Source organism: Lissotriton vulgaris, chromosome 5 (genome assembly GCF_964263255.1).
Source record: "Lissotriton vulgaris chromosome 5, aLisVul1.2, whole genome shotgun sequence".
NCBI classification, from domain to species: Eukaryota; Metazoa; Chordata; class Amphibia; order Caudata; family Salamandridae; genus Lissotriton; species Lissotriton vulgaris.
Window position 1 is genome coordinate 1793228699 of NC_141693.1, and position 17342 is coordinate 1793246040.

Consider the following 17342-nt stretch of genomic DNA (forward strand, 5'->3'; position numbering starts at 1 on the left):
GGTCCACCACCACCAACAAGCAGTGACGTCTTGTCACTTCCCCCCGATCACACGACACCTGTCGGGGGGAGACTCCAACAGTTCCTGCCGGCGTGGAGATCCATCACCACGGACAGGTGGGTGAGGTCTCTTATCCAGTACGGGTACTGTCTAGAACTTACATCTATTCCACCAGACATACCGCCAAGAAGCCGTGCTATGTCCGACGAGCACTTGACCTTGTTGCAGCAAGAAGTTCTGGTCATGCTGCAAAAAGGGGCAATAGAGCTCGTTCCATTGCAAGAACGGGGAACGGGGGTTTACTCCCTGTATTTCCTAATCCCCAAAAAGGACGGATCACTCAGGCCGATCCTGGACCTCAGGCCACTGAACTGGTACATCAACTCGGAGCACTTCCATATGCTCACATTGCAGCAGGTGCTTCCCCTGCTTCAACAGGGGGACTTCCTAGCAACGCTGGATCTGAAGGATGCCTATTTTCATATTCCCCTGCATCCTTCCCACAGAAGGTTTCTCAGATTCAAGATTTTAGACCAGCACTACCAGTTCAGGGTCCTGCCGTTCGGGGTCACCACGGCACCAAGAGTGTTTACAAAATGCCTAGCGACGGTGGCGGCGCATCTCCGTCGCCAGCACGTCCATGTCTTTCCATACCTGGACGATTGGCTTATTCAGGCAAAGACGGAACAGCAGTGCGTAGACCACGTGTCACGCACCATTCACCTCCTGCACGATCTGGGATTCTCTCTGAACTACCCAAAGTCCCATCTCCAGCCCGCCCACGTGCGACAGTATCTGGGCGCGACTATCAACACTCTGGCAGCCACTGCGCAGCCAAATTCAGTGAGAATCGCCAGTATCCAGGCGCTGATCCAACGATTCAGACCCCAACACTCGCTTCCAGCGAGGGTGTTCATGCAGTTGATAGGCATGATGGCCTCCTGCATCTCCATTGTCCCGCACGCGAGACTACATATGCGTCCGCTTCAGGAGTGCCTTGCACGTCAGTGGACTCAGGCTCATGGGCGACTGACAGACCTAGTGTTGGTGAGCGGTCGGGCATACAACTCTCTGCATTGGTGGAATCCACAAAACCTTTGCAAGGGCCGACCATTCCAGGAGCCTGTCCCACAGATCATCCTGACGACGGACGCCTCTCTCCAGGGATGGGGAGCGCATGTACTCCACTACACTGTGCAGGGACTGTGGACACTTCAGCAAAGGAAGATGCACATCAATGTGTTGGAACTGATGGCAATCTTCATGGCCCTAAAGGCGTTCAAAGTACATCTGTGCAACAGGGTCGTGTTGATCCGGACGGACAACATGACGGCCATGTACTACATCCAGAAGCAGGGAGGTACACACTCTCCACAGCTGTCTCACCTGGCTCAGAGCATGTGGAAGTGGGCCATTCAGAGGAACATCTTCCTCATGGCAGAGCATCTCCCGGGCAAGGACAATCAAATGGCAGATCTGCTCAGCAGGCACAGCCATCAGATGCACGAGTGGGAGATACATCCATCAGTACTCCAACCGTACTTCCAAAGGTGGGGTCATCCAGAGATAGACCTGTTCGCCACAAAGGAGAACGCAAAATGCCAAAGCTTCGCCGCCAGGTTCCCACACCCCCAATCACAGGGCAATGCGATGTGGATGAACTGGTCAGGCAGATTTGCGTACGCTTTTCCACCAGCGCCTCTGATACCGCTGGTGGCACGCAAGCTCAGGCAACACTCGATGACGCTCATCCTGGTTGCTCCAACGTGGGCTCGCCAACCATGGTACACCACGTTTCTGGAACTCTCCGTGGTACCGCATCAGAGGCTTCATCTCACTCCCAGCCTTCTGACGCAGAGCCATGGCGACATTCAGCACCCAGATCCGCAACAGCTCAACCTGGCGATCTGGCTCCTGAAGTCCTAGAGTTTGGCTACCTCAATCTTCCCCCCGATTGTATGGACATCATTCGGGAGGCAAGGAAGCCCACTACGAGAGCTTGTTATGCGGCTAAATGGAAGAGGTTTGTCATCTACTGTGCGAACCACAGCATTGACCCGCTAGATGCTTCCATTCAGAACATCATATGTTACCTCCTTCACCTGTATCGATGTAATCTAGCGTACTCTTCCATCCGCATTCACCTGTCTGCCATGGCAGCATACCTCCAGAATAGGCAGCACCTGTCACTCTTTAAGGTCCCTGCTATCAAGGCCTTTCTGGAAGGACTCAAAAGGGTCATTCCACCAAGGACCCCACCAGCTCCAGAATGGAACCTCAATGTGGTTCTTACAAGGCTGATGGGTCCTCCCTTTGAGCCACTGCACTCTTGTGAGCTCCAGTTCTTGACTTGGAAGGTTGCGTTCCTAGTAGCAATTACATCGCTGCGGAGGGTGAGCGAGCTGCAGGCGCTCACCATCCAAGAACCTTTCTTCCAAATACATGCTAACAGGGTGGTGCTCCGCACTAACCCTAAATTCTTACCCAAAGTAGTCTCACAGTTCCACATGAACCAGACAATTGAATTGCCAGTGTTTTTCCAAAACCCAGAGACGCTGGCGGAGCGCATGCTCACCACTCTTGATGTGAAAAGGGCCTTGATGTACTATGTGGACAGGACAAAAGATTTCCGCAAAACCAAACAACTCTTTGTTGCTTTTGCCACACAACACAAGGGAAATGCAATCTCCAAAGCGGGGATTGCTAGATGGATAGTAAAGTGCATTCAGATCTGTTATGCTAAAGCTAAGCGCACTCTTACTATCCCACCAAGGGCCCACTCCACTAGGAAGTTGGGGGCCTCTATGGCCTTCCTAGGTAACATTCCCTTGGAAGACATCTGTAGAGCAGCCACATGGTCTACCACACATACCTTCACTAAGCACTACTGTGTAGACGTGCATTCCAGACAGCAGGCAGCTGTTGGTCAGGCTGTTCTAAAAACGCTTTTTCAAACTGCTGCAGCTGGCACGGGCGGCCGCTGTTAATGGAGGGACTGCTATGTATTCTATGCACAGATATGAATTCAGCAGCCCACATGCCTCGAACTGCAAATGCTACTTACCAGTATGCATCTGTTCTTGGCATGTAGGGCTGCTGATATTCATATCGCCCACCCTCCTCCCCGGCGCCTGTAGCAGCTGCAGTATTCATTCATATACACATATGCTCATAGCATGGTCATCACTCACTTTCTTCACTCCATCTCTGCCAATGGCTAAAAACAATCTGGGGATGGAGGCGATGCCCATGCGCACTGTAGTCCAGGGGAGGAGCCACCTATCTCGTGATACTTCGAAGACTCTTCCAGGACAACAATGTGCAATCATCCGGACCCAACACTAGGTGGCGGACTATGCACAGATATGAATATCAGCAGCCCTACATGCCAAGAACAGATGCATACTGGTAAGTAGCATTTGCAACCTCTTGCACGACCTGGGGTTCTCCATCAATGTGCCGAAATCACACCTGTGTCCCTCTTAAAAGCTCCTCTTCATCGGAGCGGTTCTGGACTCGGCGCAGTTTCGGGTTTATCCTCCGGAACGGCGGGTTCGGGATATTCAGGCTTTGATTCCCATCTTTCAGCCGCTATCCCGGGTTTCGGTCAGGTTGACGCTGCGGCTGCTGGGACTGATGGCTTCCTGCATCCTTCTGGTGCATCACGCTCGGTGGCGGATGCGGGCTCTGCAGTGGGACCTGAAGTTTCAGTGGGCCCAGCATCAGGGCAACTTGTCCGACCACGTCTTGATCTCGGAGGGCACTGCGAGACAACTGCAGTGGTGGCTTACGGACCGCGATTGGGTCAGGGGCAAGTCCCTCTCCCTTCCCCAACCGGAGCACATTGTCGTGACGGACGCGTCCCTCCAGGGCTGGGGTGGCCACTTGGGAGAGGCAGAGATCAGAGGCATCTGGTCTCCGGCGGAGTCCCGGCTCCATATCAACCTGTTGGAGCTGCGGGCGATTCGTCTGGCACTGAAGGCATTCCTCCCCTTTGTCAACGGGAGTGTGGTGCAGGTGTTCACCGACAACACCACCGCCATGTGGTACTGCAACAAACAGGGCGGTGTGGGGTCGTGGACCCTTTGCCAGGAGGCTCTGCGCCTCTGGCAATGGCTGGAACGTCAGGGCGTGACTCTGACGGTTCAACACCTGGCAGGTTCTCTGAACGGCAGGGCGGACGAACTCAGCCGTCGGTGCTCGATGGATCACGAATGGCGTCTGAACTCGGACGTGGCGCAAGGCATCTTTCTGCAATGGGGAGAGCCTTGGTTAGATCTATTCGCCACAGAAGAGAACGCGCAATGTCATCAGTTCTGCGCGTTGGAGTTTCCAAGACGGCACTCGCACGGCGACGCCTTTCGGCGCGAGTGGAGTTGCGGTCTGTTATACGCCTTTCCGCCTATACCACTTCTGCCCAGAGTGCTGAAGAAGATCAGGCGCGACCGGGCCCAAGTTATCCTTGTGGCTCCGGACTGGGCTCGAAGGTACTGGTATCCCGAGCTACTCAGCATGTCAGTCGGTCCCCCGATCCGCCTGCCCCTTCAGGAGGACCTTCTGTCGCAGCAGCAGGGGACGGTCCTCCACCCGAACCTGTCCAGTCTCCACCTCCATGCTTGGAGATTGAGCGGCGGCAGTTGAGGCCATTTGACTTGCCTCCTGAAGTCTGTGATGTTATTCTGGCAGCCAGGCGTCCCTCCACTAAGTCGGTATACGCCTGTCGGTGGAACAGATTTGTGGCATGGTGCACAGCAAAGGCTGTGGATCCTCTTTCTGCCCCTCTTTCGGAGGTTCTTCTGTTTCTTCTTTCTCTTGCCCAGCAGGGCTCTGCTCTGGGCACTATCAAGGGCTACCTTTCTGCCCTTTCAGCCTTTTTAAGGCTTCCTGATCAGCCTTCTTTGTTCAAATCCCCGATTGTAACTCGATTCTTGAAAGGCATCACTCACATGTTTCCACCTGTTCCGTTTGTGATGCCTCAGTGGGATTTGAACCTGGTTCTGACCTTTCTAATGTGTGCTCCCTTTGAGCCCCTTCATTCTTGTCCTCTCCGTCTCCTGACTTTAAAGACGGCTTTCCTGGTTGCCATCACCTCTGCCAGGAGAGTGAGTGAGCTCCAGGCTCTTTCTGTCCAACCTCCTTTCCTGTCCATTCATCCTGATAAGGTGGTTCTGAGGACTAGACCTTCTTTCCTGCCCAAGGTTGTTTCGGCCTTTCACATCGGGCAGTCCATCACCCTCCCTTCCTTCTTCCCGCCTCCGCATCCTTCAAAGGATGAAGAGCGGCTCCATCGTCTGGACCCAAAACGTGCGCTTTCATTTTACATGGATCGCACACGCCAGTTCCGGGTGGATGACCAACTGTTTGTTGGCTACGTGGGTGCGAAGAAGGGACGGGCGGTCTGTAAACGAACCATCTCTCGATGGGTCGTCCTCTGCATCAAAGCGTGCTACTCTTTGGCTCGGAAGGAGCCTCCTGTTGGGCTGAGGGCCCATTCCACTCGGGCCACGGCGGCTACCACTGCCCTGGGCCGGGGAGTCCCCTTGCAGGACATTTGCCAAGCGGCTACGTGGGCCTCGCTGCACACCTTTGCGAGGCACTACTGCCTGGACAGCCAAGTCCGGAGGGATGGCTTCTTTGGCCGTTCTGTCCTCCAGGACTTTCTGGTGTAGTTTGTATTGGTTCGCAGACCCACCACCGGGGTTGGTATTGCTGGGGTATGTATTCTAAGGTAAGGAATCTAACACTAACGTGTTTCTTTCAGATGAACAAGTTACTTACCTTCGGTAACGATATATCTGTAAGAAACATTAGTTAGTGTTAGATTCCTTACCGAACCCACCCATCCTCCCCGTTCTGCGAACTGATACCTAGGGTTAAGGTCATCCCTTTCAGGGCCCTAGTTTTTACATGGCACCAGTGTTGGTTCTCTCATGGCTCTGCGTCTCCTGGCGCGGAAATGCTGTGTGCAAAGAACTGACGTCAGCGCGCGGAGGCGGCGTCTATGTACTCCAGCAACGTCATCACGGCGCACGACGCCGACGACGGACGCGGAGCCGCAGGGGACGCCTGCAGACGACGCCTACCGACGCGCAGGGGTACTGCTACGCAAAAGTTTCCGGATCCAGACTGACGCCTGGGGATATTCTAAGGTAAGGAATCTAACACTAACTAATGTTTCTTACAGATATATCGTTACCGAAGGTAAGTAACTTGTTCAACAGTCCAAACACCATAACTCACTGTTATCTGCCAGGAACAAAAGACCCAACTATAGAACAGAACGGCAGGTGACCATGATTTAGGTGATGTTGTATCTACTTTTAAACATAATTGGCGAATTTCAGTGGTTTTATGTATTTACACCTGAAACTTACCTCACTTTAGACTTTTTTTTTCTCCAAAGAATTTGAGTTTTACTTTTTAGACCTCCTCCACCCCCTGTCCCCACCCCGACGATCTGCATGAACTTAAATATAGCAAAGAAGGTTAAACATGCAAATTTATTGGCACATTTTGAAGGGTCTGCACAAAATCTAGCAAAGTTATTAGAAAATTAGAAATAGTTTAAACCCATTCACCCCCCTTTTAACTTTGTCCACCATTTGGGTCATTGTGAAGGGGCTTTATGAAACTGAATGGCTAGCATAGTTGATATGTCTAGAGAATTTGTCCCTAATTTCACTGATGCATGCTGCAATGGGGAGGTGGGTACCTATAAGTCCATCGCAGGACTGTGTGGAGTGGGGGAGATTTGAGAGCTTTTGGATGGTCTGTTGTCAGATGCTGGGACCTTTTATCGAAGCAAAGCCAGACACTCATAGTGCTTGGTTTTGGATGTTTAGTTGCAATTCAGGCCGGAAATGTCAGTCGAATACAGCGGCTAAGCCACATCTGAGTCTCCTCTGATACTGTTTTAGGAGTTTTTTCTCTGGAGTGCTTACTATTTTTCACGCATCTGGATAGTCCTGACCCACAGCTTTACGGTCAATCACCTTTGGAGTTGATCCCCTACCCACCGCCATCCAGTCCCAAATGGTGTGGGGGAAAAAAGAAATGTTCCTAAACTCGCAAATTGGAATTTGGCAGAAAAAAACAGCCCTAATCCAGCCAATCCCATTGTGTAAAAAATCGAAAATGTAATTGACCAAATTCACAGGGTAAAATGGCATACATCTACAAAAGGGATAACTATTAAAGTTCACTTTGTGACTTTTTATACACTTGTATCTCAAAACTAGTGAATAGATTAACTCCTAACAAAAAAAAGCATACTTCCCTTTGTAAAGTTCTACTGTCGCATCAAGTTTGGGTAAATCCATTCAGCAGTTCAGGTTGTTGATTTCAGCGATGCTTCCAGTGGGATCTAAAACTGGAACACTTCTGTTTCCTCCCCTATCCCCAAATCCTCCCCCAACCCCTCACGAATCTTATCTGACTGAATAAGTAGATTACCAATGTAGGAGGCTGGCTTAGAATATGGTCCCCACTCTCAAGAGTGATGCACCTTGCACTAATCCAGGCAACCCTTATGGTGATTTTAGTGGTCTTTGATGACCACAGAAAGCTCTCAAAATGGTAGATGTGGAGAGCAGCATGTAGGCTTATCTTGAAGGAGTGTAAAGCAGCTTTTTTGCCACATTTGAAAAAGAATCGCACACTGTAAAGTAAATAATCAGGTAAGTAGCACACATATATACACTGGTTTCCAGGGGGTGACCAGACCATATACTAAGAAAGTGGAATGCGAACTGCAAGGAAGAATATAACTTGGACCAGAAGACTCGGAGGAACTGTAGAAACAAGGAACCACCCATGGTAAGTACCCAGGAACCCCACGGAGGCTTTTGCAGAGTGGAAACACTGCTGCGTGCCCATTGAAAGTCAATGGAGAAGTTGTGTTGCAGTGTTAAAGAAGTAGGACCCTTTCCAGAGGACCCCAAAGAAACCATTTGGAGGACGGAAGGTTGGAAAGCCACCCCACCTGTGGTTCTCCCAGGATCTAGGTTACCTGCACCAAGGAAGCCAGGTGGAATTGGAATGAAGTGACGTTGGAACCTGCCATACACAATGGAAGACTTTGAAGAAGGGGCCTCTGGAGAAGAGTGTGAAGGGGTCCGGTGGAATCTAAGGTTGGATTCTGAAACTGGAGAACTTGCAGGCAGAGGGGACCAAGTCAATGCCACTCGGAGGTGACCAGGCGGCACAGAAGTACAAAGCCCACCAATATCGGGAGGTTCAGAAGTGAAGATGGTGACCATGTCGCTACATCTGTGAGCACCAGGCGACACTGAGGAAGACCCGGAACAGTGCACAAGGTGTCCCATGTCGGATGTTGATGTCTAGGTGGCCGGTATCTGGCGGGAACACCAACAAGCCTTAGTGGCCGCAAATGGTGTGGAAAGCGAAAAGATAAAAACATTGGGACCAACAAGGTCTCAGGGACACCCCAAGAGTAGGAGAGTCCGAGCAGGCCCCGAGCAAGGAGGGGAACCCACTGAAGCAAAGAAAGACTATCGAGAGGACCCATAGGCCAAAGGCTCATGAGTCATAAGAGGACCTCGGACAGCTCACCAAAGATGGGGGCCCACGGTGCAGAGAATACAGTGACAACGCTGATCTTCAAGGGATGAGGTGCCGGAGCATTTTGTAGATTGAAGATCTCTGAAGTTCAGAGCAAACAACGGCTCAGACGAGGGATACCATACTCAAAATTGCTGAGAAGACAGTTTAGGTCTATAGGAAGCTGCAGAACCACCACCTCTGTTGCTGGGCCTCAGGAAGTCCGTAGGCCGACCGGAGTAGCAGACTGGTCAGACAGGAGATTACTTTGGATGTCCTTGAGGCCTTTAGGCCTTCTGGGGATGCAGTCTTGGTTCCTGTCGAAGTCCAACGTATCCAAGTGTCCTGACGGTCGAAGAGTGTCTTGGTTTCAGAGGCGAGTCTTGTTCTGTGATGAATCAAAGGACCCACCCACAGGGTAGCACTTAAACTCTAGGGAAGGGGTTGGAATGACTTGGGGGTCCCTCCCAGAGGAGGGGCTGGACAGAGATATTCCCTGTCCTTTGTCCAGTTTTATGCAAGAGTGGAATCCAAGGGTTCCTGAACTGGCTCATACTGGAGAATACAAGTAGTGCTCCAAATGTGCCCTTCAAAGCAGTCTGGTAGTGCTGGATAGCGCCCTCACCCCAATACACCTAGTCGTGTCTGGAAGGTGTTCACACTGCCCTCTGATGGTAAACCTATTGTTTTGCCATCCCCTGCATGAGCTCAGCAGCAGGAGGGCAGAATTGTGTCTGTGGTCGGCTATGGAGCCCCACAGTACATGGGATGATACTTCCAGCACCGCATTCAGTGTTGGGGTATGATTTCAACATGTTTGATACCTAACACGACCAGGTTCGGTGCAGCAATTATATAGTTGGACTTCTCGTACTGACTGTTATCCACTATATAACTTAAAATGGCTGACCGCACTTATAAAGCCTGGAGAATAGACTCCTGTGTTTGTAGAAGTGTCCTGCTCATGCAGGGGCACCCTCATACTTCTGACCAAACACCCTGCCCTCAGGCCTGAAGAGACTGCCATAGCGGTTGTCTTATAGGTTTTAAGTGCATTGACCTCAGTTATAAGGAAACTTTTATATCTATCAAAGGTAAATAAAAAAATGGCTTTTCAATAACATACCCAGACACTCACACACCCCTCTAATCCCAAAGTCCTTCGGTTACAGACTGCTTTCCACCTTGGCACATCCTCACAGTAATGACTCCTCCACTTGGTCAGCACCACACTCCTGGCCACCACTGCTTCAGACCATGAGTATCACAGCTCCAAGCGGGTCAAGTCCATTTGAGCTGGCACAGTGTGTATGTTAAATGTGCAGAGCTCTAGCATCCAACTACCCTGGTGTGGCTGGTGCGCCCTGGGTGCTTCCCGCACCGCAGAGCTGGTTGGGCCTTGGGTGCCTCCCACCCCACGTCATGACCATGCTCCTCACTAGGCCAACCAGTGCGTCAGGCTGCATAGGACCCACTCACTTCCGACATATGGGCCTCCTGTTGCATATAAGTACACCACTTCCTCTGAGGCTGGGTACATACTTCTACAATGATGGGCGCACACCTGGCACAGCAAGGTCTCGTCAGGGTTTCAGCCAAGAACTCCAGGTAATGTCTACAGCAGGATCTGACTGTGCACAAGGCAGAATTTTATCATAATTATAGAGGATAATCAGCCGTCGGCAAGAGACTCTGTCTCTTTGCGACCACCTGCTTTGATTCCCAGCTAAACCCCCTGAAATACGTTTTTAAAACTTCTTGCTTCTCCGCTGGCCCTTGGACATCTTTGAGCCATATTTAAACGGGATGTTATGCTCTTTGGAGTGTCCCCAGTATTCACATTGTCCACCATCTCGTATATTGTTTTTTTTAGGGGGTGAGGGGTACAGGGCATGTGAAACAGTCTGATGGCAACTGTTTGTAATTTACATTATTCAACTACTAAATTGATTTATAACAAACCAAAAACTTCTAATCTGAGTAAAGTTCTGCCTTCATGGCAGATTATTTGTAAATCTGTCGAGCAGCGGAGAGCAAAACTTTCTATGCAAGTTAAAATTTGTATACTGATTGTACAGTTTCATTCCCATCTCCCTTCACCACTGAACTTTAGCTCTTCACGACCAGTCTACTTACAACTGTAAAGGATGTGCTTTAGGTGAATGGGCTAAGCTGCTGTTAAATTCCCTGCAGTTTGGTCCAGACTTTTTATATTTTTATTTTAGGTTTTTCTTAACCCGTTACTGTGGCGCAAAATACGCCGCAGTGCGGGCAGGGCGCGTCGGCCATCGGGCGTGCGCAGCACTACGGAAGTAGTGCTCGCGACTGCTGTTAGTCGACAGAAGCACGCAACGGGTTACATTTACATACAACGGGTACATACAACAGAAGGAAATACTGCTGCCTTGCTACTGAAGTAAACTCAAAAGTATTCTTTGACCTTGACAGGCATACATTAGCTGTTCGCAGATTTATAGGTTGAACAACTAATCCCATCTGATAAAATCGAAGAAATGCATCTTATATTCGATACGTATTGTAAATCTATGCATCGAGTAACTTGAATACATTGTTATTAGCAGGCAGAATGTTAGCACTCCATAAATCATCAGTGCGATTGTACTCCTCCAATAGGACCACGCATGACCACCTAGTCTTCATCTGAAGTCATGTCAGATTTCAACTTCTCCTTTCAATCTAAATTGTTCTGGTCATGGTGATATTGTTCATAAAATCAGTATTCACTCATTGCTACCCATAAGATAGGAATATCCTTTATTATTTTATTTATTCTGCACCCTATTTTTGTTTGTTTTCATTCCAGACCTGAAGACCATGACGGAGCGCTTGAAAAATCGTTACTATGTCGCCCGGAAGCTCTTTATAGCTGACCTCCAGCGAATCATCACCAACTGCCGGGAGTACAACCCGCCAGACAGTGACTACTGCAAGTGTGCCAACACTTTGGAGAAGTTCTTCTACTTCAAGCTGAAGGAGCTTGGCCTGATCGACAAATGAAGAGGCTCTGCCAAGGGCATTGGGATTGAACTGATGTGCCATTTCGTCTGGGTTCAGATTCCGAAAAGTAGAATCACGATCCTTTGAGAGGGGCCAGACTTTTTCAGCTTGCCAAAAAGCATCATTCCTCCGCCTCCTCTTACTTAATCCCTTCCAAATTTTGGCTCGGTGGAAACTCGACAAAGGTTTCATGGGGACCTCTTAAGTGCATGTGTAACGTGTCCATGTGGCACCCTCAGGTGACATCCTTGATATGTCCTACTTCTACAGTGGGTGCCACTTTTTTACCCGTTTAATTTATTTTTTACAATTGCAGCTTTGAGAGTATTGAATGCAATGTTTCCAGGGCTGTAAGACTTGGAGCATCGTGGTGATGTAGATGAAAGGTAAATTCTTTCATGGGAAGCAAAGCTGTCTCCTGCAGCAGAGCAAGCCCCAGTATTGTAGCTGCCAGGCCCAGAAGGCAGTTCAGAAAGCTATGTAGAAAGACCGGAAGAAGAGTGTCTTTCCCCAGTGTTAATCAACAAAGTGGGGACAACAGTGGTGTCACAGGAATATTTGCCTGTTTTTCAGTGTCTGGGATCAGCTCTTTTTACTTTTCAATTTCTGGCTTTGCTTTCTCTGACATTCTTCTAGTTTTTGTCATGTGGGATATGTTCAAGTCATTATTGCTAAGATCCTTGACTTCCGTTAGCACAAAGTGCAGTCTTCCATCATCTGAATTTTGAGAAAAAAGTCACACAATTTTTGTATGGCGCCTCATAACATGTGAGCTTTGACATTATGAAAATTAATATATAAAATAGATGTAAACTGCATTTGGGGTGTTAAGTTAATGTGCATAAGTATCTTGAAACTTCAGGACCTTTGTGTCCTATTATATTGGACTCCTCTAAACTCAGTAAAGCATTGACAAGTATACTGTAGATGATTAGATAGGAGAAATAATTGCAAATTCAGCAACGCCTCACAACGACTTCAACGTGGTACGTAACAGATGCTGCTTTGCTTTATTTTTCATTTGCAAAATCTGGCTCCACAAGCCATTGCAATGCAAAGTAATACTACCAAAGCCTGTAGTTATCTGTGTATTGGTCGTCAGTAAGAATTTAGGTTTTGACGATCATTGAAAGCCATTGTAATCTCCTTTCAGACATAAATGGAATACAGGTTTTGAAGAGGTTTTTTAAATGGGATGAACACCGCCTCTATTGTGATAAAAAAGGCATGTTTCTATTGGCTTCCCTTGGTATTTTGAGTAAGGTGTAACCAAATACTACAAGTCCAATCTGCACACAAAAAAAAAAAGTTGCTAAGGCTTGCCCAGTGCTACTTTGTATTTTGGCACTGTTTGTCTTATTGCAGAACATCAGTATGTGAATTACCCCAAAATTTGGTAAAGGATACAACTGCTTTGACCTTTTCTTTCCTCTATGTTGAGGTCTATATGTGAAGTGAAATCGCACAAGTAGTAATCTTTTGTGGAGCAACTTTTTTGAAATTTCTCTAATCATTTTAGGATTCTAAACATTTTAATTGCCAGTTTCTGCCTCAGAATCCTTGGTAGCGCCCTGCCTGAGATGTGTTTTGTTCAGCTTGCAGTACATTTTCCATTGCTACTCTTGAAGGCTATCCCAGAAGAACAAGAGCACTTTACTTTCATCTTTTTGGTATATATTTTTTCTAAGACTTAAGGTAAACTGCATCAGTTTTGTTTTGAGTTTAATCATTCGCTCAACGTTACTTTTGTTATTGTAGATCTAGTTTGTTGGTTATTCCTGTGTGGTGCACTCCACCCTTCCAGTCAGCCCCTTGCTCTTCACAGCAGAAATACACTTTGTGTTGTGCAACAATGAAATGTTCACGGCCTTGCTAGTTTGGGCCCTGGTATCTTTATTTGTATGCATGTATAGGCTTCTTATTGTCTTTCTCAGTACTTCAGATAAGAGGTGTATCTCCCTTTTTTACACCTGGGAATCATGCAAATTAATTTAGAATTAAGAAATTGGGAGTAACCGTACTTAGGGGTCCATGTTACATTGCGGGATCCTTGTATTCTTGCTATCTGACCTTCAGGCGCTCCAGAGCTTTTCAATTGTGTCAATTAGTAGCTACAGAAAATATGAATCACACCAAAAATTCCAATAGTTATTTTTACTATTATACAAATACTCCTGTCAGAAAAGATAGTTCGTTTTTTCCTCCTTGAAAATGTTTTTTTCCACAACTTTCAGAAATCTTATCTGCATCCCTGGGCTCAAGACAAGCAGCCAGGAGATTCTGACCCCCTTCTAGGAGTCAAACGCTTGCTAGCCTTTCATAAATTAAGAAATCATAATGACCCATTCTTCTTTAGTAATAGCCTCTCATAAGGTGTTAAAGAAGAGCTAATACTACATGTTATCAACATGTTACAATGTATGAAACATATCCGTATAAGAAATAATCTGAAAAGTACATTTAAAATCTTGCATGCAGTGAGGTTGACTAATTGAATACACATTCTAGCCAACCGTCCACTTTTGTTTTCCAGTTCTGTAATTTGAGTCTATGCTGCAATGTTAACAACTTGTCCTCAGGCCGCCCCACTTATATAATAAGGACAGTGGTTGTGTCCATTTTTACCTTCTTTCCAGGGTGAACATGGCCAAGCAGTGACCCTTCTGCTGGCCATTATGGTAAGAAGGTTTGGCGTTTTCCTCGAAGTACACAGATCACAAGTTTATTAGGGTGTGTATATATACATGAATCACATCCGCCAGTCGTGTCTGTTACATTAATTTTATGTTTGAAAGTGCATAGGATTAACATTGTTGCTCAACAAATTAACACCACATGGAGACTTCCCATCACAACTGCAAACAATTACAAACTCGTAGGTGAGGTCTTGTTTTTTTCTTTTTGGGGCTACCTCTCTTCTGTCATCCTCCTCTGATACCTCTCTCCTGTTGGTCTTTCTTCACTGAAGAAACCATGGTAGGCATGCACCATAGTTTACGGAAAATATCTGTAGAAATCTCCCAGTCCTAGTGGAGGAAATGGGACTTTCGCCCCTGCCTGATGTGAAAGTATGTGTGTTTTATAAACCTGCTGTACTTCTCCTTGCGCCTCCTCCATTTGTTCATTTGAGTTTTTGTTTTCGACTGCTGAAAAACATGTGTGTGTGTAACAGTGTGTTTTTAAGATTTCAACATACTTTTACAGGCTAGGTCAATAGTATGATGATGTTACTAGGAATTTATATAGTGTTGAATCCTGGAAACGGTCTCTTGACGCTTTAGATAGATCAATCAGGCTACCCCAGATAACTGGATCGGTCGCTAATTTGAGTGTGCTTATGACATGGTGATAGTGTTTCCACCAGAAGTATGCAATGAAAGTCATAGCCCTATAACTCTTTGAGACGATGAGTACCTCTCTCTCTTCAGTTGGTGGAATAGGTTTTGATCTAGTCTCAATGGCGTTTTGAAATCCAATAGTTCTTGAAAAATTCTCTTACAGAAAAATTTAAGTTTAGGTCACTTTAAATACACTAATTTAATTTTAGGAAATGTTGGGTATGGAGGCCTTGATCCAGTTACAGATCACAATTGCAAAATTGCCAAAAGAAAGTATATTTTTTTCAATATGCATGCAGTTGTTTTCCTGTTCAGGTTGTCCAAAGGGCAAATGGGCATTAACCAGGAAATCCAGGATTATCTGTATTTTGCATTTCTTTGACATTGTAGACCGAGGTTCTGAGGCACACTGCTTTAAGTAACCGTTGTCATGGTATTTTTGCTCTTGCCATCGTTGCTGTATACCCTTTTACCCTTCAAGGTTTATGCTTAGATTTTCACCTGTAACATTAGCTGGGATGTTTCTTTTTACTTCTAGTAGTTGGTCCCTCTAATGAGTCTTGTAACAAATGTACATACACAGCTATCATTCACAGGACGACCATTTTCACACTCTACCCAAAAAAGGTGGGGTGGGTTAAGTCAACAGTATGGGTGGAACTGGCTAGAAAACTCCCCTGTCTGGTAACCTATGTTTCAGACCTTCTGAAATGTGGTGACGGTCTTTAATAGTTCCTGGTTTTGAGGCAGCATCAGTGGGAGGACAAAAGTGTGCATTTGACTGGCTTGTTCCACTAATTTTATTGCACAGCAGCATGTGCAATTAGTTTTCTTGTTCAAGTAGCTAATGTCTTTTCACAGAAGCGCTGTTTTGCAGCACAGTGTTCCTTGATTCCGTTCTACAATATATGATCATTCTGGAACTACCATAATGAAGTATAAGGAGGATGGAAACCGCACACAATAGCTGATTTCAGCCATTGAACTTAAACCGAAATGAAGTGCAAGTAATACTCTACTTGCAGTAGCCACAGTTTGTTGGTCAGTATTGTATACATTCTGTGATCCTGTAATTAAATGATTTCAGTACAAGTTATATTTACTGTTCATGTGGACCGCCTGCATTCATATTTTTCTATTTTAGCATTTTTGATTGTACTGCATATTGTGTGGTTCCTATGGAAACTAAATTAACACATTTGTATTGTTTAACATGTGCACAAAAACTTTGTGAAACGGGTTTGATCAGAAGCTGGAGGAAGTCGCATGCTGGCTCTATAGTAGCTTAATTCGCAGTAGCGACGATGCAGGATTTTTGCAATGACCTGCCCTCAGTAGATGTTGATTCCTTTTGGAACAGGGTCAAAATTAATTGGCTGGTCTCAGATATATTTCTTTTGTTAAATTGTGTTCTTGCGTCTATTTTGTTGTGAATGTGCCTTGTGCATTACTTTCTGGATTCCTACCTATTGTTCTAATATGTCAATGCTTGTTTTCATTGTGCTTTTCATATATTTATCGTATTGCGTTTCCAAAATCTGTTGGAATAAAGTGAATAAACAGGATTTTTACAAGAATATTTTTGGACCCTAATTGCCAGTTTTTGTGCTGTTTTCATGTTTGACTGTAGTTACCCATGCTGCTTCTTCTGCTTTGCTACTGTTATCAATATATATATCAGTCACTACAACAAAATGCATGAAAATCATCTTATCCCTAAACTCTGGGTAAAAAACTAAAAGCGTTCATGAGATTGATTTATCAAACCAGTCCATACATAATATAATTACTTAGATCCAGACTTTTTTTTGCGGACTTCTCTATAAACATTCATGCGAGAACATGACACTGCGTACTTAGGCCCTGAGGTATTTTAGTAGTGGGGAGCGAACAACAATAGTGCCCAATATCATTGACAGTCAGTAATTCATTGATTGTACCGCACACTCAGAAGAATGACTGTCTTAAAGTCAGCGATGACCCTATCATAGACTTAACACTTCAAAAAACATATCTTTAAGCATGATACATAATCACAGGGTGAATGACATAGTAGACTATTGTCAATGTTTTTGCAAATGTATTACAATTGTCTTTATAGCAAGAAGAGAAACCATTTAGTATCCTTTTTCCTTGAACATGTGATAAAATGTACGAAGAATATGACTAGCTGATTGTTTAGAAGGGAGTACTAGTTTATATGTAAGTCATGGAGAAGCAGACTTAAAATCCGCAAAGCAAATTTTGGTTGTTAAATTTGTGATCATCAAAATGATGGACATTAAAGCGGAATGAGACTGTTTACAAATTTGTGAAAATATACTTTTTCTTTCAAATCAAATGATTCTTGTTAAACAGTACACGTTTATTTGTCATGTACAAAATAGAATTGATCAGCATATGACACTTTTTATCTATTGTATTGGT

General features: G+C 46.1%; 1 protein-coding gene across 1 annotated transcript in view; it reads left to right on the forward strand.

Annotated features, from left to right (window-relative positions):
• The window catches only part of KAT2A (lysine acetyltransferase 2A), a 181351-nt gene extending 164862 nt beyond the window's left edge, over nt 1-16489 (forward strand). Inside the window, exon 18 of the mRNA XM_086924140.1 lies at nt 11384-16489. Within this exon, the coding sequence (XP_086780266.1) occupies nt 11384-11577 (194 nt within the window). The 3' untranslated portion in view covers nt 11578-16489. The remainder of the gene's footprint in view (nt 1-11383) is intronic.
• Nucleotides 16490-17342: the final 853 nt, after the last annotated feature.